At 39.0% G+C, this 24,387-nt stretch overlaps 2 protein-coding genes across 5 annotated transcripts in view; both read right to left on the bottom strand.

Moving 5' to 3' along the window:
• Positions 1-330: 330 nt before the first annotated feature.
• NXPE3 (neurexophilin and PC-esterase domain family member 3) lies at positions 331-18,788 on the bottom strand. Of its 2 annotated transcripts, XM_026080547.1 has the most exons (6): positions 18,582-18,669; positions 11,986-12,161; positions 11,078-11,838; positions 8,952-9,025; positions 5,776-5,982; positions 331-4,825 (listed from the first exon to the last, which is right to left on the bottom strand). In XM_026080547.1, the coding sequence occupies exons 2-6, from the start codon at positions 11,992-11,994 to the stop codon at positions 4,275-4,277; spliced, it is 1,602 nt and encodes a 533-aa protein (XP_025936332.1). In that variant the 5' UTR covers positions 11,995-12,161; positions 18,582-18,669; the 3' UTR covers positions 331-4,274. The 2 variants fall into 2 exon arrangements, with proteins under 2 accessions (XP_025936332.1, XP_025936331.1); XM_026080546.1 differs by lacking the exon at positions 11,986-12,161 and having other exon boundaries at positions 18,582-18,788.
• A 742-nt stretch (positions 18,789-19,530) lies between these two features.
• Positions 19,531-24,387, bottom strand: part of CEP97 (centrosomal protein 97) — a 30,598-nt gene continuing 25,741 nt past the window's right edge. The window contains exon 12 of one of the 3 annotated variants that reach the window (XM_026080543.1): positions 19,531-19,740. In XM_026080543.1, the coding sequence (XP_025936328.1) occupies positions 19,675-19,740 (66 nt within the window). In that variant the 3' untranslated portion in view covers positions 19,531-19,674. The remainder of the gene's footprint in view (positions 19,741-24,387) is intronic. The other 2 variants (XM_026080542.1, XM_026080536.1) reach the window with 2 other exon arrangements.

Raw genomic sequence — 24,387 nt, 5'->3', positions numbered from 1 at the left:
GCGGCTGTATTATGTACAGGGTTTTCTTATGCGTCAGGCCTGATACATGGACAACAGGAAACATAGTGCCTTTCAGTGCTAGGTCTCCTGCCAAGCTTGTGCTGCTTGCAAGGATTGCTCCCCTCCAAACATACATCATCGGGAGGKGGGGAAGGAAGGATTTCAGAGTGATTTTAATCTATGAGCCATTGTGTAAAACTTCTACCCAACAGACAGCACAAGATCTAACAGTTAGGTAAAACTAAGGGAAATATGACACACTTCTAAGCAACTGTAAAAAAAGAAAGGAAAGTAGGTGGGGTTAGATAAACAAGATACACAGAGACTAAATCAGAGGAAACAGTTTTAATAAGAGAGCACAAACTTGCCCAATTCATTAGGAACTTTTTATTTTTTGAGCATTTTGGCGATTTAAATTTTTTTTGATCACGCATCAGGAAAGAAAATACATTAGAGCCCTCTTTGTATTGTAAGCACTTCCATAACATATAGATATATACTAGGAAAAAAAAAACCCTTTGAAAATAAGTTATTTTTCTAATATACAGATATAGAGTGTTTCACTGCTACTAACAGATGACAGAGTCTTCCAAACAGTTTAAATATACATAAGAGTGCAAAACTAAGCATGAAGTGATCTGGACTTAGCAAGTAAGGGCTTTATAAATTAAATATGCATTTGTGATTTAACTTTTTTGCTGTTACTTAAACTATCATGAGTGAAAAGACATTTTAAGAAACCCTTCTGCAACAAAAAGCAAAAACCCCAATACCTTCACCCTTCCCAGGAGACAAGTTCAAATCTTCAGTTTTGTCACACATACAAATAAGTGTATCATCTGTAGTACATAAGAAGGCATACAGACCCTTCTAGTAAGTTAAAGTTCCCATTTTTGAAACACTTACCTTTAACAAATAAAAACATTGAAAAATGGTAATTTGAATCTCATAAAGCAAAGGTGCAATAGTGCCTAATGGATGAAATTAGAAACAGTTGAAAACTTGGAAAAAAAATAATGGCAACTTCTGATTTTTAGCCTCTCTTTTTACCAACAATTAAACAAACGTTTTCACTAATAAACCTGCCCAACACAATACAAAGATTCTCAAAATGATCAGGAGCAGAAAAATCACTCTGCAGTCTCATCTGTAAAACGGAGATTACGCTTCATATCAACCATTTTATAAATCGCTCTGAAATCTTCTGATGAACACCATAAAAACACAAAGTCTTTTCACTGGGATTTAAATGAGCTGGGTATTGAATAATAATAAAAAAAGGCAGGGAGGATTTCGCTCCTGAAAGGTTAATAATCAAAAGGCTCAGGGTGGGAATGCAAGTACCTAATACAATTTCTTCCCTTCAACTGAAGAAAATGGAAAGAAATAGAAAACAAGGCATTAAAAGTCTCATGACAGAGATGAATTTTTACATGTGAAGGAAGACACCTGACAACCCAGAAATTCCCTTTCAGTCCTGTTTCRTATTAATAAACTTGAAAAATAACCAACAGCTTAACCTAAGTCCCCATTAAAATCCATTTAGAAGCTTAAAACCTTAAAGACAGAAAATGATTTTAAAATATATTATTGCTTGTAATTATATTTCTACACATGGTACAACTGGTACAACTTGTAACATGAGAAGAACAGAAACAAAAACATGTTTATAGTTCAACTGACTGACATATAAAAGCATAGTGTCTCCAGTCTTCATCTTGTTTTAACATTAATAACTCTTCAGTTTCCCCCCTTCTCCTTCCTATTTCTAGGCCCAAAAGAAATTAAATATTGGTCCTCATTCCAAATTAACTGGCAATTTCCTTCAAGTTCATGACCTAAAAGTTAATCTGTTATTAAAAAGAATTAACCTAGTTAATCTAAAAGAGAGATTCTACCAGAAGGTGATTAGACATTGTTGCGAATAACAATCCTATTCTTTCTCCCACAATTATCAAAACGTTCAGAGATTTGTTCCTACCTATTTACTCTTGATAGCTAATAGCTATAAAAAGTTGCTGTTGAGGAACAGTAGTGAACACTACAACATTCAGCCCACAGCACATTCACACATGATATGGCTTTATGAGGAAAACCAAAGGGCTAGTCCACAAATTAAGTAGTTTCCTTCCAAGTCTAAGCTTGAAGTGTCTTCTGTTTATTAACATTATTTGGATAGATTTGTTATTCAGGATGAAAGCCTTATACTCCACCTATTATAAAAAACACACTTGGAAAACATGAAAGGTCATTTTGCATTGTGGTGGTTTACCTTCCCAGACCTGAATTGGTGTGGTCTCTTTTTAGCAGAGGATAAGTTTCCATTAACATATTAAAGTAAGAAAAACTTACCTACAGCTAATATATGGACAGACACTTTGTGAGGCAGTTGTCAGTGACAACTGGCAAATTCAACTTCCTTAATTGTGATCTGGAAAGGTAAGAGTCAATGCTATCTGCGTGTACGCACCTCCTCTTGTCATTTTTAAACTTTTTAAACTTAGTAAGTTTATAAGCAGATGCTACTGACTTTGAGATGCTAAAAGCATTTACGTTTTTAGAACAGTTCTCAGTTGTCCTTTAAAATGAACAGCATAAGACACTGTCCCTGTAGCTGGTAGCATTAGTTCTCTTCAGGTTCCAGCAATAAGAGCACAACCTTCCTAAACATAGCACAAAATCTGTCAGAGTAAAACATTTCTAACATGATGAAATTTCAATTACTCCACTCTGTGCAGCCTACTAATTTATCTTATTAATTTTCATCTTCTTAGTTTGCTCCCAAAAGAATCAATTTTCATATTCTCTTTAAGCATGATGAGCTGCTTCAGAAGCACTCCATTACTGTCTTGACACATTTCTTAGTAAAACCACTGGCAAAGACTACCTTTGGCTTGAGCAGGATCAGAAACAAGACAACACTGAATGCTTCTCTGYTGGTTTTTTTGGTGGGCTAAATTTAATCAAATCACTAAAACAAAGTGCAATGAGTTAAAACTATAGACACCTTCAATCAAATTAGCAGCAGAAAACACCACTCCAAGAGTCCCAAAAGCCTCCAACTTTAACACTAGTAAAATAGCAGTTACCAAGCATCCAAATGGGGGATGACACTGGACGTGTCTGGTTTTTGGGTGTGGTTTTTTTTTTTTCCACCCTCTATATTGGCAGCAGTGAAGCTGATGAATAAATGATAAAAAAATTGCCAAACACAGTGGGAGGGAGGGAGAAAGCTGTCATATGACCTTGACGCTAGTGYGTGACAGACTCATACTGTTACTCATTCACCAAACATTGTCAAGTGCATTCAAGTCAGTTGGCTCCTCCACACCAAACGTTAAAGCCCGGCTTTGCCAGAACATAACGGAGTAGGTTCATCTAACAGAGAAAGTAAACATTTTCATTAGGAAGTACCTTAAGCTTTGAGGAGGCATACCTGCCATTTTAATTTTAACTTCCGGAAACTACCTGAGATGGTGTCTTCACTAAAATAATCATATACACATTTCTCCATTACAGATAAAGCAAGAAGTAGACAGTGTACCAAAGCTCAGATGAGACACAGTAATACAGGAACCCAAACTAAAGTGCTGGCTATTTGCATTATTTAGCAGCTATCTGAAAACACCAAGGGTGCCCAATTAGTGTGCTCTATTAAATTCCAACAAACACTCTTGATGACTTGATAAACATTATAGATATTTTAATTGTGCTTCCTTGATTGATATTAGTAGTTTTAGGACACCCCTTTCAGATTTCTAATCAGGGCTTTGAAACAAGAACAGGCATTGCACACTGTGCTCCTCTGACTGACGTATGACTGGAGGGGATGTTCCTCCAACCCCAGAATGTTGAGAGGAAAACTGCTCCCAAAAATCTCTTTCCCAGGTTCCACACAGCTCTGGGCAGTGAGCCTCTGGCAACAGAATCATTGTTGTACGGATTAAGCATGCAGTGCAGGCAACCAGTGAAGCTAATAACCCACATACTTTCCTATCAAATCTTGTTCATTTAATTTAAGGAGCTGTCTAATAATCTGAGTTATGAATGATAAGGTTGAAAGGAACCAACCTTGCAGGAAGATATGGCCTGAACAGTCAACTCCTCTTCACTGTCCTTCAGATCTACCCAAAGCTAAGGCCAGCCAACTGACACTGCACACAACTGCAATAACCAGAGTTCCTCCACACCATCCAGCATAGTTCCCTAGCTCTAACAAGGAGCAACTTTACCTCGGCTACAGTAAAATGTGATAATAGGGATACCTAATTGTGCTAAGTTTGTAGAGGGCATACATAAGATAGAAATGTGTTTATCTGATTCTTAACAATAACTTCTTTTGGGTGCAAGTTATGTGGCAAGTAATGAGCCAGAGACATCTCCCAGGCATCCACAAAGTGCACAGCAATTCCTGAGAACATTTTCCTCATGACAGAGTCAAGCTGAAAGGAATACCAGTCACTGTTGAAGAGACTCACTTCTGGCCCAAGCTCCTGAACATTGGCAGTTCTGATGACAATTACAGTCTTGGGGCTGCGATCCAGCAGTTGAATAACTGATCTGCGAATGTTCCTCAGCCGCCGGATATACACTTCCACAGGAAAAGTGCTGAAGTGGGACCATACAGTTATGGCTATCACAGTGTTTCTGCCACCCACAATGCCATTCAGCTCATTAGCAATATAGCGCAGCTCGCTACTGAAGACTGTTGTAAAGCGAATGGGCGGCCCATGACAGCGGAACTTCAGTAGGATATTGTGCTTCAGGTCCACAGACATAAACGGGCCCACGTTCTTAGGACTCCCCAGGTTAAATTCCACTAGATCTGAAAAACCAAGAACAAGCATTAGTTTTCTCTCTTATGCCACCCTGCACTATGCTACGGCTACAGCCATAGGGCAACAGTAACAACAGACAAGGGAATCTGAACATAACACTCAGCACCCTAAAATGAAAAAGGTGAGCATCGTACATGTGCTAGCTACATATTTCAGAGTGGAGCAGATGGGTGTTGAAGTTTGCAAGACAGCACACTTCAGCTTCACCAGGATGCCAGTGCCTTTTTCTAGCTTCCTAGACTGCTTTTTTTTCTTCTCTCTTGTAAAAAAAGAACTTTCAAAATAAGCACCTTCAGTCGGAGGTGCCCTCTGAATCCAGTGTTAATGGGAAGCCTTCTGGCAACTTTGGAACTTCATTAAATTTGAAGTATACTTAACCTGTAGGCATTAATGATTCTCAAAGTCTGAATTTCAACAAAACTTAATTGCTGGGGGGGGGGGAGTGCAGGGAACGACAGAGTAATGTCTAATTGGCTACTGAAGCTCTGTTATTTAAGGAAAAGCTGAAAATAAGGGAAATGGAAGAAAGAGTCCAAAACCAGCCAACTGTAACAGAAGTCAATTACTACTTTGTTTCAAAGTTACTGTGTTTTGGGGCTCCTGCAAGGCCTTTCACAGGTACCATGTGCCACCTGGTGGCCATATGCTAACTCACAGTGCTAACAGCAGGGTCCTTCACTRACGGAACTTATTATAATTACAACTTTGCAGGTATGTTGTGGCCCTCTTTCCAATGCAGTTGAGCAGACATTTATAAATGTCAGCTCAAAAATATGACTGACTGTCTTTCTGCCAGTACCCGTGATGATGTTTTGCCTTTCCTCTCCTTTTATTTTGCCATTAGCATTCAAAAAGACCAACTCTGTATCTGAGATGTGAGAAATAAAGCTTTGCAAAGGCCTTACAAGGACAAAACCAAATAAATAAAAAAAATAACCTGGAACAAATGCTGTCAGATATTCAAACCACTGCCTTACTGTAGAGTCTCCAAACAAGTGGATTACTTTTCCTTGTAAGCACTTGGTAATATCATCTGACTCATTAAAATGATGGATCCTGTGTGTTCTGGGCCTCCACTGGTCTTGATAATAATAACCAGAAGGGGAAACATTGGGATCTTCAGCTTTGCCCATACCACTTGAATCTGGAGGAGAAAAATTCTTTTAAATTAACATATAACAACAAAAACAGCCTCCATAACCTTCATGGGCACATAGCCAGTGATGTATGAACATCTTCCCTAACTTAAAGCAAATCAATATAGTATACCATACCTATTAAAAAGCTCAAAGTATCACATTTCTATACAGCCCAAGTACTTTTTCCCCCCTATTTCTGCAACAAAACTCAATTACTGACAGAGTCGGTTGACCACTTACAGTTTAAGTTAACTGCTATCTCTGATGACAGAAAGGTAAAAATAAACACCTGCCATTTTTTTCACTTTAGAGAGAAGCGCTCAGTCTTGGGTGCAAAAGGTACAGGGGAACACAGGCTGGAAGATCAGCAGAGAACATAACACTCTCAGTCTGGACAGGGCCCCAGAATCCCCAAGCCTCACTATTCCTCTGTTGTCAACAAGTACCTGCAGTCCTCTCTGCCAAAGTGCACTTCTTCCCTCTAGCGGCCGAAAAAAAGAAAAACAAAATCCACCTGTGGAATAACACACATACTGACACTCCTCTTCCACCCACACATGTGGAAAGAATGAAGTCTGAATCGTGAGGACTCCAAAACTAGGAAATGCCAGAGCTAAAGCTATCACCAAGAATTGTATATGTGCCCCCTGCATGTATGAATTATGGTAGTCTCTAATTCCATAGATTTCAGACTTTCTCTCTGCTACAGACCCCTTTCCCCCTTCACTGCCTGGGATGGGCAATCTGAATATAAGAGTTCTCAATGGCGACATCTATAGCAGCAAATGGAACAAGYGTGGAGCTGTTCCCCAGCCCCAAATCCAGCTGCACGGTACAGCCATGTCCATCCATTTAAACTTTTAGCTACCTTAGCGTGGCAACTACCTATTAAGAACAGCCCCTGGCACGTCCTACCTTGCAACTGTTTGGAAAGGTATGGATTGCCATAGCCAAAAAATCAAGCCAGGGACCATTTTAACTATGTAAGCATACAGGCAGCAGAGTTCCAGTGCTTAGAAGCATCCTCTAGTAGATGCTTAAATTATAGCATAGATGTAGCCAAAAATCTCTAACCACTCAAAAAATAAAAATAAAAAAAAAAAAAATCAGACCTTAAGCATCTTTAAACACTCATCAGTAAATGGCATTTTTGGACTTAATGTTTCTGTGCAACCTTCCGTTGTGTCCTACATCAGTAGATCTTAGCCTTCTTACATCTCACGGGGACACTGTAAAAGCATACTAATGCTGTGTGTGCATTGCTCAAAGAGAATAGTCATGAGTGCCACAGAAAAAGCCTTTAGAAAATGAGTAATTTTATTTCCAGATAGTTATTTAAATAGTATGAAGTAAATAAGGCACCAGGCCAAATGAAGGAAAATTAAAAAAAAAAAAAAACAATTAGTGAAGTTCAGTCATCCAATCTGAGTGAAACAGGAATCCTATAAGGGAAAGGAAAAACCCCAGGACATAATTAAAGACTAATTCATAATGTGAATTCACAGCTTCAGTTCTTTTGTTTTTTAAGTTGTGATGTAAAAAGTGTGTATTTTTTAAAAAAAAATTATTTGATTCTTAGATTAGATGTATATGCATATAAAATTAGAACAGTTWGKTKKWSYSTWASRSWMMAMCWAACACCAACATCTCAGTTCTGTTTTCAGTATCTTATCAGTTCTGCTCCAGAAGTTAGAGAGTCGTTACTTTCAGATTTTAGGTAAAAGCTCCAATCTGAATAATTGCAATCCAAAAATAAAAGCAGAAGCTTGTATTTCAGAAAAGGTACTGGTTAAAAAGCAGGCTATGATATAGCAGGAGGGAGGAAGAAAAGATAATTTTGACTCTCTTTTAAAAATAAGCTTTATTACATTTCCCCCGAAACAGAAATGTATTTGCAACAAATCAAATGGCAAAGCAATTAATTTAACTGCGCATCAATCCTAAGAAATCCAGACATTCGTGATCATTATTCCATGGTATTACGTTTATTGCATGTAGGCTGTTCTGTTGGAAGGAATTTCTCTGARGAATACTGTGCCTCCCTTATCAAGGCTTTCTAATCCATCATTAATCCTCAGGAAATGCAGGCAGGCATCACCCTTGGTAACTGTGCACCAGAACAGAAGGGTGATACCATTAAATCTCAAATTTGCATTAGTTTCTGAGAGGAAATAAAGAAAAACTAAGCAATTTTGCAAAAACAAAAAAATCTCATCTAAAGGGCCTGGAGAAAGAAGAGGGAAAAATGCTGCTGGCCTAATAACAGCACTCTATCTTTTAGCGTCTGCAATAGCAGAACTAAAAGCAAGAGACGCTGTAGGCTGTTTTCTGTTAAGACTTCACTGCTCAGGTCAGGAACTATACCTTTAACATTTCCTGCAGCCTTACAGAAAAACAGTTTGAAAAGCTTTCAATTAAGTAGGAATTCTCTGTGTATCACATTTTTTGCAGTCTTTTAGGGGTATAAAACAACTAGATTCTGGTCCACAACTGTAGGTTCCTAGACCCTGTGGTAACACCAATGATAATAATACTTATAAGGAAATTATCAAAATCTATTACACAAAATTCTTAGCAAGAGAAAAGGATGAAACAAAACCTCAAAGCTGGTTTTCGTAGATTAACTTGAGAGTATGGTTAGCAGTTATTATAAGCCATTTTACATCTCTGAGTAAATGCTAGAAAAAAAAAAAAAGACACCTCTGGCAAGAAAATAGCAAATTCAGTTTTGTTTTGTTTTTTTGCCAAAAATCCTGTTTAGCTACATAATTTTAGATGCACTCTGTTAATAGTCCTGAGCTTACATTACAGTAACACTGAAATACCTCTGTTTTCTCAATATGAATTTAAACATTTATTTCTATTCTATCCTATGAAAAACAAACAAATCAACTGATTATTAACTCATGCCTGTTGGTTGTTTTATGATTTCAAATATGAATTACAAACAAGAATCTTATAAAGTTTACTTTACCTGTAAATGCCTTGGGCTTTACAATCACTGAATCAGGTCCACTGGGGAATATTGGCCTTTTGATATTCACATCACTTGAACAAAAATTGAAATAATAATAATGTAGTAAGGCTGTAAAATTTCAAGGTAGTACTAACCTCATTTTTTCTTAACTGACTTCAAATAGGCACACAGGACTCACAATAAGGTTTTTTTTTTTTAAGTTTACTCTACTTCCTATAACTGAATTCACTATGTATTAATTTCCTTCTGACCACTATCACTGTTCTCAGACAGAATTCAACATTTAGTAGCACTAGGTCACGAGTCTCACGCACATTTTTACTAACACAAACCTAGATAAAGCAGTATATCAAGCTATCAGAAGTCTGCTCTATGCTTTGGGGGACTTACCACGAAGACGGGAAATTCCCAGCTTGTGGTACGCGTACCACTGCCAGGAGGCAAACCACTTGAAAAGGCTACACTGCAGCAGCAGCTCCCAGCTCTGCCAGATCTCTGAAGGTGCTTACCACAGTAAACACCTTTTTTCGAGGCAGTTACCGCTTTCAGCCTCCGTAATCCCACAGCTCACTCAGCAGCACAACACAGAGCTTGCAGCAGTCCAGCACCAACATGATCTGCAATTCTAGCTCTAGGCTATGCTACTGGTGGTGCGACCTGCCTCTGTGGGCAACCGTAGCACCAGTCAGTGTCCAGCCAACTTCAGAGATCTCCAGCAGGAAGATCATCCAGAAATACAGCAATTTAATGCATACAAAAACAAAGTTCAGCCCCCTAACACTAAGTGGCCCAGGAAGTGTTTAAGAACATCCGACGATTTTGTGTTGGATACATGTCAGTTCTGTGAAGCTGTGACAGACAGAGGTTTAATACTAAATTCTCTCTTTTTTTTTTTTTCTTTTTTCCTGAAGATAACCCCCTTCTGACTTTTTTTCCTTTTAAGAAATAAACAGTTTGGAATATCTATAAACCACTTCATTCGAGGATCTTAAAGTTGAACAAACAAAAAAAACTTCCCACTCCCATTTGGGAACACCACCAATATCAGCCATATTTTACAGGTGAAATCACCTGAGGCACAGGAAGTTGAAACACCTGCTTACAAATTTTGTAAGTAAGAGCCAAAAAAAACAATTCCATTGAGCTTTATTTTTGATTTCTGGTTTTCAGCTACAAACATGCACACACACTTTTCTAATTAAATTATTTGGAGCAGCTACTCTAAAATCTTTCCTAGTCAAATGTACACACTGCTGAAAGTCAAAACTCTCCTACAGTCCCTTTTTTGGAGGGCAAGGCAGTAGCCCATGGCTACATTTCTGACACTACATGGTAGCTAACTCAGTTTAATTTCAGCTGAGGGTATTGACAAAAAGCAGTCCTGTCATATCTACCTACACACTTAAGATTAAAAAGAAAAAAAGAAAAAAGCAGAATCCAGAAGAAAAGACTGTGAAACTACTTTAGTTCGATACTTTGTATAGCATTCACATACCATTTCCTCTTATGCATCTACTGCTCAGTAGTTTGTTCTACTAAGTATTTTTTTCATGACTGACGCAAAGTGATGCCTAAGATTTGAAGGTCGTACTGAGCAGCAAGGAACACACTGCATTACGTTTAAAATAGCCTTTGCCGAGGACAAGAGTCATTAACAGTTTGCATAAAAATAAGCTTAAGAACTAAATTTTTTTTAAATAGGTAGTTCAGACTGTCAAAAAAAAAAAAATCTCAAAGTATAGTTGTTGGTAAGCATAGATATAGAAACAAAACAAAACAAAAACAAACAAGCAAAAAAAAGGAAACGGTCCCCACCAAAACCACCACCAGATTTAGACAGCATGCTCCTGTAAAATTTAGCAGGTGCACCCAGGGCTGAATTCAAAGCCTAGGGATAGAACTACACTCAAGTTTCTTTAATTTAAGATTACTGTGTTCTTGCACAGCTGTATGGAGGGGAAGGGGATATTTGACAACTGGCATCAAACAACTAGACAGAATTCAATTACGCCTCCTCTAAGGCTGACAATTTATCATGTTTCACCAACAACCTTAAGTTTGTTTGTTTTTTAGAAAGGATAGATTACTTGACTGAGCGCGTATAAATTCAAGAACAGACATACCTTTGGAAAAAGAGACTTTCCTCTTGCGTCAGAAGACCTTTTTGATATCCACCCTTGGCATGGCTGATTCGACTGGCACATGACAGTTTCCGCGGCTTGTAACAGAACCACGGCTCACCCGTGTAGAGATCTGTGAAGTTACAGACTGGGAGATCTCCAGGCAAACACACATTGCACTCAGTGGTTTCCGAAAACCTCCCAGACTTGAACGAGCTTTTAAAATAGACTCTGTCTGGCCTTTCTTCTCGTAAGCGCAGGAGGACTTGGATTGCTTCACTCGGGTGGACAAGCGACACAGATACTTTGACCTCTCCCGGCCAAAGTAAAGTAAAAAAGACCTTGTAAAAGCCATTATGGCAATCTACAACCCTTCCCACTGCTCCAGCTTTCAGCAGAGGAGAGTGAATTCGTGCCTGTAGATAGTCTCCACCATACCGCTTGGGTTTTCCTTGGAAATCCTTCATCCGAACCAGCACCTCTAACTGATCGCCCACCTTGAAGAGCGCACTGGGTTTCACAATCACAAAATCACTATGTGCAGGATCAGTGCTTTGTGCAAAAGTGATTTTGTCATCAGGAGGTTTAGGCCACTGTATAGCAGCAAGCAACGATTCCTCTTCTGCTTGTTCTCTCTTGGACAAAGTCTGCTGCTCATAACCACAGTAAAGCTTCCTGGCAATTTTAGTTGTCTGTGACAGAGTATGCCGGTCATTGTTTTCTGTTATCCAATTTGACCCTGAAACTGTGACATCATCTAGGTGCTGGGAAGGAAAAAAATTACCTGAAACAGTGCTATTATATGAAACATTATGAATAAAAGGAAACGATCTTAAGAACTGTGTTTTGCTTTACATAGATTTGAAGCTGACCAAATGCAGCAACCACACTAAAACACACAAATTCATTACCTTGTCCATGGGTTTTCTAAGAAAACAGGTATGCAACTGGTGGTTACCCAAAGGCCATTTTACCCTGCTGTGGCAAAGAGGCTTTTATATGAAGAAGGCCCAATATTTTCTGTGGTAATATTTCGGACACCAGTGTATTCTGTAACTGCCAGTAATGTGAAAATGGCAGCAAGATCCTACGATTAAATAGTGAAGGGTAATTAACATTTAACTTCCTTACTATAGTAACACTTTAGTCTTAAAGCACAGTAAGGCCAAATATCTCCCCAATACCATACAAGGAAATAGGGTTCCTTTGAGACATGAGACTGCAGATAAATCTGATGCAGCCTTCACACGTCCTGCTAGAAGAGCCTGCTGCACGTAGCAGCTGTGGTCACTTATCCAGTCACTCTCACATTGCTTCTTATTAACTAGGTGGAGCATGGGCTTCCTTGTCAAGCACAGATTGAAAGAAAGGGATGAAAAAAAGGAACATTTCAGGGGCAATGAATTCATGATCTGGAGGGTGAGTAAAATAATCTAGGACAAACTAGGACTATAAAGGCCAAAAAAAGGAGGGGGAAAAAAATTAAATCTGTATACATCCACTTCTAGAGCTAAATGAAACACAGGCAAAGCAGCATCCCACAGCGCACAGAAGCGTTTAAAAATTAAAAAAGTTAAATACTACATTAGGCTAAGAGAAGGGTACTTTTGCTGTGACTTCAGAAAACAGTGTCCAAAGCCATTTTTATGCAAAAAATAGATACCATCCTCTTCATGACCTCRCACAATTTTGTGGGTTTGCCTTAGGAAAAAAGTATAACAGTGCAGTCACTAAGACGCCAGAGTTACCTATGAGATTTCTAATCAGCACATCCAACCTTACACCCAAATATGCACAAAATCATCAGATAACGAGCACTTAATTATCAGCTGTATATAACAACTTATCTATACTCACATTTCAGACGGAAGCAAACTACGTCAACTCTTTTTTCAAGCAAAGATTAAGTTATACAACATAGCATTTATAGGGCAGAGATTATACTACAATAGATTTGAAAAACTGCTAAAAAATACAGTATTTAGGGCTTTTTAAAGTTTAATTTATGTATAACCTAGTGTTTTCTGTTCACTGTCTCCATAATTTACTGTTCAGTAATGTACTAAAATTCCCAGTTCTAACATTAAAACTTCATTTATTGTTTTAAACTTTACTTAGTCCATATTTAATGCCACATAGCATACATGTATGTATTAAGTAGCTTTCCCCCTTCTGATATATTTTATTTGAATTTGCCAGTATATTAAAGTCATTTGAACAACAAGAGATTCAAAATATTTTCTAGAAAAAAAAAAGGTAAATCTAACAAAGTATTAATAACTTGCAGGCTTTTGAAGCCTGTTACATACGAAGTCGGTTCTGATCAGCTTAAGAGAAGATTCTGTAAATCCATCCAACATCCCAATGTGGCGATTATCCTCTTACTTTTTATAGTTAACACGGATATCAAACAATGTAAATTGTAACTTGTTACATTTTAACTATAAAATGCAAATTGATAGGTATTCACAGATACACAAAATTTTATTATTATAATAGAACCTTCTGCCTCTATTTTACACTTCCGCCTAGGATTTAACAAATTTTCCCTGAAGTCTATTGAGGTTAATCATAAGTATTTCCATTTTCCATCACAGCAGGCAAAAATGCAGTCGTATGACTGTACATTACCTCCATTAATCCAGTAAATTTCAGGCAAAGCTGAGAATGAAACACTGGTATGGTTCAACCCTAAATTTTGCCTCCATGTGTTCTCAAATTAAGCCATGTGTCTATTTTTGGATACAAAGTTTTCAACACAATCTTCACAACCTCTTCCTTTCACTAGCGCATGCATATAAAAAGCACAGATAATATTTGTTTATCAGATGGGCAAGAAGACCTTACAACAGACCTATCACTATTTAAACCTTCTCTACATTTCCTTAGGGTTTTTAAGTTAGTCTTTCCATCAAAGATTTACAAGATGTTGTTCATGAGCTAGCTAGCCTTTGTGAAGTCTCTCCAAGGTCATATCTGTATCTTCCAGTGGAAAAGGGTGCAGACAACAATGAGCCAATAAACCATTGTTCACAAAACAGCAGAGAATATAGTTCAGAGTCTCTAAAGCAGTCCCCCTACACAGCGTAGGCCCAGTGCCATGCTAAAAAGGCTATGCAGCTGAAGTCCCAGACCAGCACTGTCACTTCAGCTCCAACATCTCCAGGTTATGCTCCATTATGCAGAATAGACCATACCACAAGTATTACCCAAGCCAATCTTCAAGGGAAAAAAAAAAAATCTCTATGAAGGTAAGACCAAAGTTTCTTCAGCAACCTGAAGGACAATTCTTCTTATAACATGCTTGTTCATCTTCACATCCCTCTTCCAAGCCCAAACAAGACTAATTTTTACTGCAGCATTATAAGCTAACCTGTAAAAGTAAACTACRTTATGCATACCATTCACAGGAGAAAACATTACAGAGATTCTCTTTTCCAGTTAAGGCAGGGAAAGCTTCAGAGTAAATTACAACACCAAAGATCCACGACTGGGGCAGGAAAGCTTTCCCAACTGTCTTCCTTTCTGAGGTGCTTCCCAGGGTCATCTCCAAACAAGTGCTCGAGCTCTCCTATCCCTAAGATATACATGGCTTGCTCCGGGGCAGATTAGTACCCCACTCCATTCCCTGTCCCCTCTTTAACTGGCACCTCCAAATCTCTCTTGCTTCTTTATGTTAAGAAGYCACATGAAATGCATTCAGAAGCCCGCCATGCAGAAATGTGGACTCTCTACTCTGGACAGCAGCAAAAACAAAGCCAAAGTTCTTACAGTAGGGCAGATAAATAGCATTTCTCATGATTAGAGCCCTCTATCTTATGATAAATGTTCTTTTAGTTTTTAATACAAGCTCTATGCTGGCTAACATATGCTCTACTTTATTTCCAGATATATTCCATTCAAGATGTCTTGATTTTGAGTGTAATTCCTAATATTTATTTGCTGCATTCAGCAGCTAACCAGAACCCAAATGTGACCACAAAGTAATGTAATAGATGTTTGCTGAGCAGAGTAGGCTGAACAGAATGGATTACAGGTCAATAAAGCATAAACAAGTCAGCAAGTTGTTACCCGTTCATGAGAGACAGGGAATGAGCAGGAGAAAAGGAAGATGTATTTTCAGGAGGGCTAATGAAAACTTCAGCTCAGTTATTCTGGTTTTAGCTGCATACTCACTGCCAACTACACAAAAATAAGATATAACATGTAATCCCACATAAACAATCATACTGTCAAAGATTTTCTAGGACCACAGGGGACTTGGATTAGACATGCAATGAAGACCCATCCTCAGTTAAATACAAGAAAGTAGGTGGCTGATAAACAGAAAATGCTGAATATTTCAATTACATCTGCAAAGGTAGAATTCCATCTATATCACAAAGTACAACATCATCCATCAGCTATAACTCTTACCTTGGCCTAGTACATTCAGAACAATTGCTGTAAACTTGTATATGTCACTGGAACATTACAGCACAGGAGATATCCAGATGACAGATGCAGAAAAGAACAAATACTCAGGTTCCCCCAATAGCAATTCTTAATTTATGTAGCAGATAATATATGAAACTGGGYAAACACCAATTACTGAAAGATCAGTCATCTTATTTTCAGTAATTTTACACTCTAGGTACTTTATCCCAATTTGTTGCCTAAGACAGATATGAAATCAATTCACTGTCTTTACTGTCTCACAGCACTAAGAGGGTCCTAAGTTATTCTAAAAGTCAAAGACAGCCTAACAAACCATCACCTGACAGACTAATGTTCCATCAATGAACTGAATAGATGATGCCATTATCCTTGGCGGGCACCTGCAATTTAGCAGGAACAATGAAAAAACAGAACTTTGTTATCTTGTTCTTTTGTTCAGTTTCAGCTGTTTGATTTCACGTATATCATTCTTCTTTCATCCTTGCAATAGCCTTTCCCTCTCCCCACAAACTCTCTCTTTTCAAAGTGCTTTTAAATCAAAGGATGCTCACAACCAATCCTGAAGTGGTTCTGCTGCTCCAAAGACACATACAAACTCTTGTATCCTAAAATCATGACATTACTCCTTAGCAACAACCTGGCACTTTGTAGAAAGTGATTAAACATTTTTATCTGTGCTGTTCTATTTGCAAAAAACAATGACAAAAAACAATGGTACTGTAAGGCATTGGCCAGCCTTGGACCTCAAGGGTGAAGTGACTCCATACTAAAAAGCAAATTACACAATAAGCAGCCTATCAAACGTTTTGTGGTTAGCTTGATTTTTTTTTGTTTTTAAACAAGATAGCCAGCTAAAGAGAACTTGGACTAGATGGTTTGGTGACCAGAGGAGCGTCTGATGTGTTTACAAATACATTTTCAACAATAAGACTTCTTCCAGAGCCTCAATGGATTTGATTACAGTTATTCTGTGAAAGCTTTCTAAACCTTTTTCTGGCTGTGATCTCTGTCTGAAAATTAGCCAAGAATCTATACTAGACTGCCTGGAAAGCTACGCCTAAGACAGAGACCCATACCAGAGCAGACCCATTCAGAAAAATCAACACAACAAGAGGGGTTAGAGTTGCATGCTACAGCATATGACAACATGAAGTTTTACAAAATTTTTAGGATTTTGTCCCTTTTCATGCTGGCATTTTCCCTCTTGAATGCTTGAGCTACTGACAATCCCCTCTCAACAGTCCAACATCAGTCTGTAATTCTACTTTTCTTATCTTTTTACAGACTTTTTCCACAGCTCTTCCTCACAACTTAGCAATTTTTTTAGAAGTCCAAACCAAGATTACACAGCTGGGCCATATCAGAGCTGGGCTTTGGATCTTTGGTACACACCTGCTCTAGCTGACTGCTCTGAGCACAAGGGTTGGACTTAGATGATCTCCAAAGGTCCCTTACAACCTCAAGCATTCTATGTGAGTCTGTGTGAGCCCTTCCAATATTTGATGCCATAGGACAGTGGCTTCTAAACTGTGATCTGTGAGAGTGCAGCAAGTATTCCACAGATAGTCTGCAAAAACACCACCATGGAGTTAGAAGTTTGATAATAAGAGTACGTGTTAAGTGACAATTTAACATACCAGCTAGTCCTGCCACACATGTACTCATATCATACAGTTCATCTTACTGATGAGTATGGAATATTGGAGGCTGAACTGAACTTACTGGATGCAACTTGTGAGCTGCAAAAAACAGTGATGTGAAGATACAGTATGTTAACAGAAAAGTATGCCAAACCACTATTTTACTTGTCTTTCTCCACTGACTTTAAGAGTAAAGTCTTAAAACAAGAAGAAGAAAAAAAAAAAAGGAAATGTTGGTAAAATCATCTTAATATAATTTGCATAGGACCTTTTTGGAAAAGACAGATGATAGCTAAATTAGAAAACAAAAAACAAAACAAAAACAGAAAACATGTACATACAAACCCCAAATGAGATTTACAAAAAAATAAGCAGTGTACCTTTTAGATACCACCTAAAAAGGGAGGCAAACAGCTCTGCATTAAAAATACAGAAAGTTTCTATTAAATTGGTCAAATCCAGGAGAGCTGGCACAACACCATAGCAAGGTTTGACAACACATAAGATTATTTCAGTTTGGCCTGGTAAGTTAAATAAAAGAAACAGTTATTTAAGGGTATATTGACTAATACAGTTTGAAACCACGTCTACATTAAAGTGACAAGCAAAATGCATAAATATGCAAGTCAGACACAGTAGAGGAAAAAAGGAAAAGGCAAAAAAAGTTTGCATCAGTTCAGGCTGTAGACCAACTAGCTAGCTAACAGCTCTGCAGAACAGGACCTAGGGATTCTGGTGGCAGCAAATCGAATACGTGTCAGGAGCTTATGGCAATGAATTAAAACCAGAATAACCAGTAAATCAAGTGAAGTGGTAATTCCCCTCTAGTCAGCACTGGTAAGGCCATATCTAGAAGGCTGTGTCCATATTTGGGCCAACTACTACCAGAGAGAGTCAAACCAGAGAGACTAGCTGAGGACCACTACAGTGATTTGGGGGCTGGATTACATCACATAACAGGAGATGCTAAGGCAACCAGACTCCTTTAGCCTGGAGAGGGCTGAGAGGGGATCTAATTGCAGTTTTTCATGATAGAGAAATTGGAACCAGACTTTTCACAGAAGCATGCAGCAAAAGGACAAGAGGCAATGACCACAAGTCTCATCAAGGGAAATTTCCAACTGCACATAAGAAAAATACTGTTCCCTATGAGAGTGGTGCAGCCAGTTGCCCAGACAGGTTGTGGAATCTCCCATCCTCGGAGACTGTCAAAACTCAACTGTGCAAGACCCTGAGCAACCCTAGCCAACTCTGAAGTTTGCTCTTTGAAGAGGGTGTTGGACTAGAGACCACCAGACATCCCTTCCAGCCTGAATTTTTCCTGTGATTCCAAGCTGTAGATAAAAACTGTTAACCACAATCCTATCCTTACAGTCAAACAGGAATAACATTGCTCAAGCCCATTTGCAGAAGAAAGAGGCTTCACCTACCTCTAACTGAAGAAAGTTATGGACCAGCACCACAATAGCCAGTACTGCCAGAAGCAGGCAGAAAATTTGCAATCTGATTGAGTCCCGCCACATTGTCCACTCATGTCTTTCCCTCCCATGTTAGACATTGCCATTTCCATTCACCACAAACATGAATGTCATTGTGTCTCTGTAGCACACCACAGAGTTCAGTTGACTTCCACTTCATGCCTGCAAATGCATTTTCAAAGATTATATGAAGTCCTCAAAACACATTAGAAAGAAAGTTGAGTTTGACACTAAAAGTATGTAAGCTGCTGAACTTTGCAGTGCAGCAAAAATGATACAATAGACTTGTTAAGTCAAAATAAAATTTTATGGCATTAAGCACTAAGTACTATCAGTTATGTTACTTAATTTTCTTGGGTAGATCATGGCAAAAGCTTATCATAAAGCCAGTGACGCCCATATTTTATATAAAAAAAGCCAAAGAAACGTACAAGATTTCTTTCTGACAACTATGAAAAAACATCCCATTTATCCTTTAGTTGGGCCACACTATCACCACCTAGCCATCACAAACCCAAGAGTTTTAACAAGAACTAATAGTGCTGGGCATCTCTATATTTATCTGATTGGAGATTCCAAGAAGTTGCTAGTAAGGAATAAGGTGTGAAGCAAGTCTGGATAACTGAGATAAAAGGTGCTTTCTYCAGCTTTCTGCTGGGGAGAGGGAAGGAAATATCTATAATACCTACCAGTTAACCAGGAGATGTATACCAGAGTTGGATGCACTGTAAGAACAAAAACCTCAGAAATCTTCTCTAATATTAAACTATATCCTCTCTGATTTTCTATCACTCTTTTCACATCACTTATTCTTACACAGCTCTAATGGTTAGAAAAAACTGCTGGGAAAGATGCAAGGTTGCCTAATAAAAAAAGAATAGTCACATTTTATAAAACTTAACTTTCATGAAATATAGTGTCTCCTTGATGTTGTTTGATAGATGATCTGCTACAGAACCATGGATTCGAAAACTGTTGAAAAACTGTTCTCACTGCTTGATGTTTCTTCAGTTTGACTCTTATATCTTCCCTCTTCTTTAAGGGACTATTTCGAGGCAGTCATTTTTGCAAGCAATAGGGGTACCATTCTTGCAGAAGGAGACGTTCTAAACTTGGAAATAGACAACAGACAGAGAGTCAGAAGACAGCAGTCTCTTCAAACTTCATATGCTCAATGAAGCATTACTCATACAAACATCTACCAAGTACATCAACATAATCAAATTTAGAGATCAACTTTGACTGAGAAGTTATACAATTTATTAAGACTGTATGAGGAATACTGTGTAAATTTAAACTAGACATGATATGTTAAATATCAACAGTAAAATTATCTAGTAAGAGTCAGGCATTAGATGTGCATAGAATAGAAAACTGAAAATTACTACAGATATAACCAGAACAGTCTCAAAATAGACCGCACATGGAATTGCTTTATAAGGATTACATGGATTAGAACTTCAACTGCTTTGCAGAGAATTGCAGAAATTGTATTTCTGACTGATGAACACGCGTTGTAAGAGCAAGACACCCATTAAAATTAGTATTAAAATGACAGAATGCAACAAAAATGTGACTGTTGGAACAGTTCTGCATTAATTAAAAATATTAAATTCATAAAAAATACCAACTAGAGTTTGAAACAATAACTGATGGTGAGTATACCTAAATATATTAAAATGCTAACTTAGGGCAATATATGACTATTTGAGTAACAGAAAAAACAACACATTCTAGAAAAAGCAAATTTCTTTTTTTTAATCCTCTCTGAGCTGAGAATTCCCTTCAAAGCACTGAAAAGCCCAAGACGTTGAAAATTAATATAAAGCCACTCTGTACACCTAGAAAAGCCATTTACACTATTTCCACATATTTTCATTACTTCCTCCAAATGCTGTCCAGATCAATTATAACCACCAAACCTCATAAGCAGAGTTTCATGTATGGGAGAACACAGCTCTGTTACTGAAAAATAGTTTCTGTTCAATATTCTCTGTATTTCTGTAAACATCCCATGTATTTTAGAACACACAATTGCTTTTTCTTTTCTTTTTTTTTTTTTTAAACACTAAAGGCCTTAACACACTTCAGTTTCATCATCCATGAATAATAGGTCTAGTTCATTTTTCATATGATGGTAGCACATAAGTATATCAAAAAGCCTTAAATTCTTATCCCATCCTTGGAGCATTCTCTGAAGCCATCCACATAAAAGGCAGAAAACAACCTTGGTAACAATACAGCAAAAGAATTTATTACACCGCATATGTTGGTGGTTTGTTTGCAGTGCCACAAAATAATACGGCAGTTAAAATTTCTTAACTGTAAAGTTAGTTTTATGGTTCTATAATAATACAGGGTTGGAGGGGGGGAAGGAACCACATAACAACTTTTCACCTCAATCGTAAACAGTACATAGCAGAAAATTCAGAAGTGAAGTAATACTCCTCTCAGCTTTGTTTCACTTCAAGTTATTATCCATCTTGTCCAAGGTTAAAGCTAAAAAAACAGCTCAGTGGCATTTTTATGAGCAGTCTTCAAGTTCTCTGATGTCCAGTTACAGGATTGCTATTTTTAAACCATTAAATATGGTCAGCTCTCTATCCTAATACTTCTCTAAGCCAGTAATATTACAAAAGCACGTATTAGTGTAACTGCTTCAGAGAGCTGTCGTGAATTCCCTAAGGCAGACGGGCCACTAACTCTTGTGATTTACTGGGGCAAAACCACTTCGCAGAGGCACAACGCRCCCATGCTAGACGTCTGCGTGGCTCTAGTTACACAACAGCATATTTGCTACGGTTTCTTCTAACCCAGCGTCGCCTCCCGCATAGCGGAGATAACAACTCCCCCCCCGCCCCCAGTATGCTGGGACCCAGAGGTCACCGCAGAGCCTTTGCTGCAGCTTCTTGCACCAGTTTTAGTCTGGGCAAAYGCGCCTGCTTCCGCCACATGATGTGAAAGCGGTCCAAGCCCGCGTTTAAAGAGCCTACGCCCGCAAGTTAGGCACGGGGAGAAAAGCAAGCAGGAAGCACAGCTGCTGGTAATTTACTCTGCGATGCAAACGTACTTGTTACGCCCCTCTTCCCACCTGGCGCATAGCTCCGCTGGCGGCCGGGCAGCCCCACGGGGCTGGCGGCGCGCGCGCCGCGGGGAAACGGCTGCACCGCCAGGAAGCGCCTTCAGCCGACGCTGAGATAAAAACTGAGCGACGCACAAAACGCGCCGGCGACGCCCGCCATCCCCGGCCCACACGCCCGAGGCCGCCTTCCCCCCCGCCCTCGGCACCAACCGCCGCTGCCATTGCACCACCTCCCGGCCTCGCCCCGCCCCAACGGCCGCCCCCGCGGCCGCGCCGCTTCGCGCGGGGCGCCACAGCGCTCGGAAGGCGAGCCTTGCCCGCCGCTGAGGGCTCCGGACACGATCGTAAAACCATACACACGTATCTGGGCATCTCTTTCGCCAAGAAAGGCCTGAGAACGAGTTTTTTTTTTTTTTTTTTTTTTAAAGAAAGTAATCTTTGAGGCACGCTAGGCGAAGCCAAGCAAACCAGTGGACCGCCCGCACGGTCCATGGCGCCGAGGTTTATAGCCCACGCTGCATGACCGGGCTGGCATCCAGCCTCCCGGGGCCACGCCGCAGCCAGGCGCAAGGCTCCAAGGCGAAGATGAGGCTTGAGCACAACGCAGGCTGCAGCCATAGCCAGCCTGGGCCTGAAGGCGGATCTGGGAGGCAGCTGGAAAAGCCACATCTCAAACACAAACAATATGAAGGAAAGAGGAAGAATACAAAGCAATATGATGCAAAAAGCCGAGCAGGCCAGCTGCAGGGGTTGAATTAGACACACAGATACAGAACAGCATAATGGGCAAAAATCAATCGGATTAGAGGCAGGACTCCAAAATGCCTGAGGAGAGGCAAGCAGTTAGTGTGAACTTAGTATTGTGCATCAGAGCTACATGGCATTTTTTGATCTGCTAACAGGCCACCGGCAATTAGATTTGCCATCTCTTGTAATCATTGCATAACTTTGGGAATAACCCTTTCCAAAATATTAAAATACTAGCAATTATTTATGTGAGTACATGTTAAAGACCCGTGCTTCTTAATCTTTTATTCTTACTAAGGAATACTCAGCTCACTTAGCTTCTTCACAGGTTAAAAACAGGCACGCACAGGGCTGCTAAGCATTCCTCTAAATATAACATTTTATCTTTTATAAGTATTAAATGCTTATTTTTGTCTCCTTTTTTTTCCCAATCAGCCACAGCTATTTAGAATGAGTTAAATGATTCCACTTCTACTTTTCTTTTCCCCACGTTACAATGGTGATTATGTGGTAGAGAGATGGAAAGCAATAGTTTCAACAGGCACAGGCTTTTATTATTCTATTAATTCTATTTTTATTTTTACTATATATATTATRTATATTATATATGTGTGTGCAAATATATATAATATATATTATATAATTATTATTCTATTAATATTCTATTAGTCAAGAAATTAAAAGCATCTGGCTGTATAAGCAAAACACTAAAAAAAAGTGCTGTATATTGAAAGATACTCTGTATTGATTTTTGTCTCTCTCTAGATTATCAATTTTAGAGCAGACCCACTTCTTGTCCACCCTTCCTTCCTTCGCGAGTGTGTCAAATTCTCCTACAGACTCTTTGGTTCAAATTCAGACCCAAGGCAAAACTAACAATCTGATGTGTTAAATGCTAGGCAGAAATCCATTTCTGTAACAGAACTGGATTTATGTTGGGAGGAGTGGGTGAGGAAAGATAACATTAATGACAAAACTAGTGCTTTTTTCAGAGGAAATGGGTACTGCTGTGCTATTCTCTGCCACGTTTTACATTCCACCATCCTTCAGTGATGAGAAGGGAATCATATTCCCCACACTCACTTCCTCCATAAATTCTCAGGAAATTATCATAGTCTTGATGAAGACCTACTAACACATCAAACACATTTTTGTAATCTCTAAAGTGGCAAGTTCCTGTGTATAAAGAATCCATAAATTGAGCATTGAACATCTGTCCCCCACATTCTGTGAAGGGACCTTGGGAAAGGCTGTTTTTAAGTTATTTGAACATCAATGGCTCTGGTGAGGTCCACATGACATGCCACTCCTAGACGACACTCCAATTCAAAAAATGGCAACTTCAGCAACTGTCACTGTGCTTTGCTTCAGCATACATCTCTTCTGGTTTATCACACCAGAAATACCTGGTAGCAATTTTTAGATGAATGCAGAAAGACAGATACTGACCAAGAATCAATCTTTCCTTATTTCTGTTTCCAGAACTACATGTAGTAAAGTGAAATTATTCTGGGCCACTGGCCATATTGTCCTTCTGTCCTCCACTTGCAAATGAACATCAATAATACATAGTACCTTAGAAAATGCATCAGGAATTATTGAACTGATCCTTAATTATGGGCAAGGAAGTAAAATCACTCCCTTGGCAGTTCCTAGAATAGCAGTTTCACGCTGACGTTGCACACAAAATTCAGTGCATCTCCAGGTTTTAGGCACAGCAACAACTAGGGTATATTTGACTCAGAGGCATTTGGCTCAGATGGAGAAGTTCTTTTGCTGATCCAGTGCTGCCTGGATCCTTTTCACATCATCCAATACCTGTAAAGGGATGGAGCTCTTACCAGGAGAATCAGCTTCCAGCTTCCTCAAGTCCTTCCACAAAAGACTACAGAGAAGCTACCTATTGGCACCAAGCAACCTTTGCACTTC

This window comes from Apteryx rowi, unplaced genomic scaffold, assembly GCF_003343035.1.
Source record: "Apteryx rowi isolate R43461 unplaced genomic scaffold, aptRow1 scaffold_524, whole genome shotgun sequence".
NCBI lineage: Eukaryota > Metazoa > Chordata > Aves > Apterygiformes > Apterygidae > Apteryx > Apteryx rowi.
Note: the sequence above shows the minus strand (reverse complement) of the source record. Positions and strands in the feature narration are given on the sequence as shown.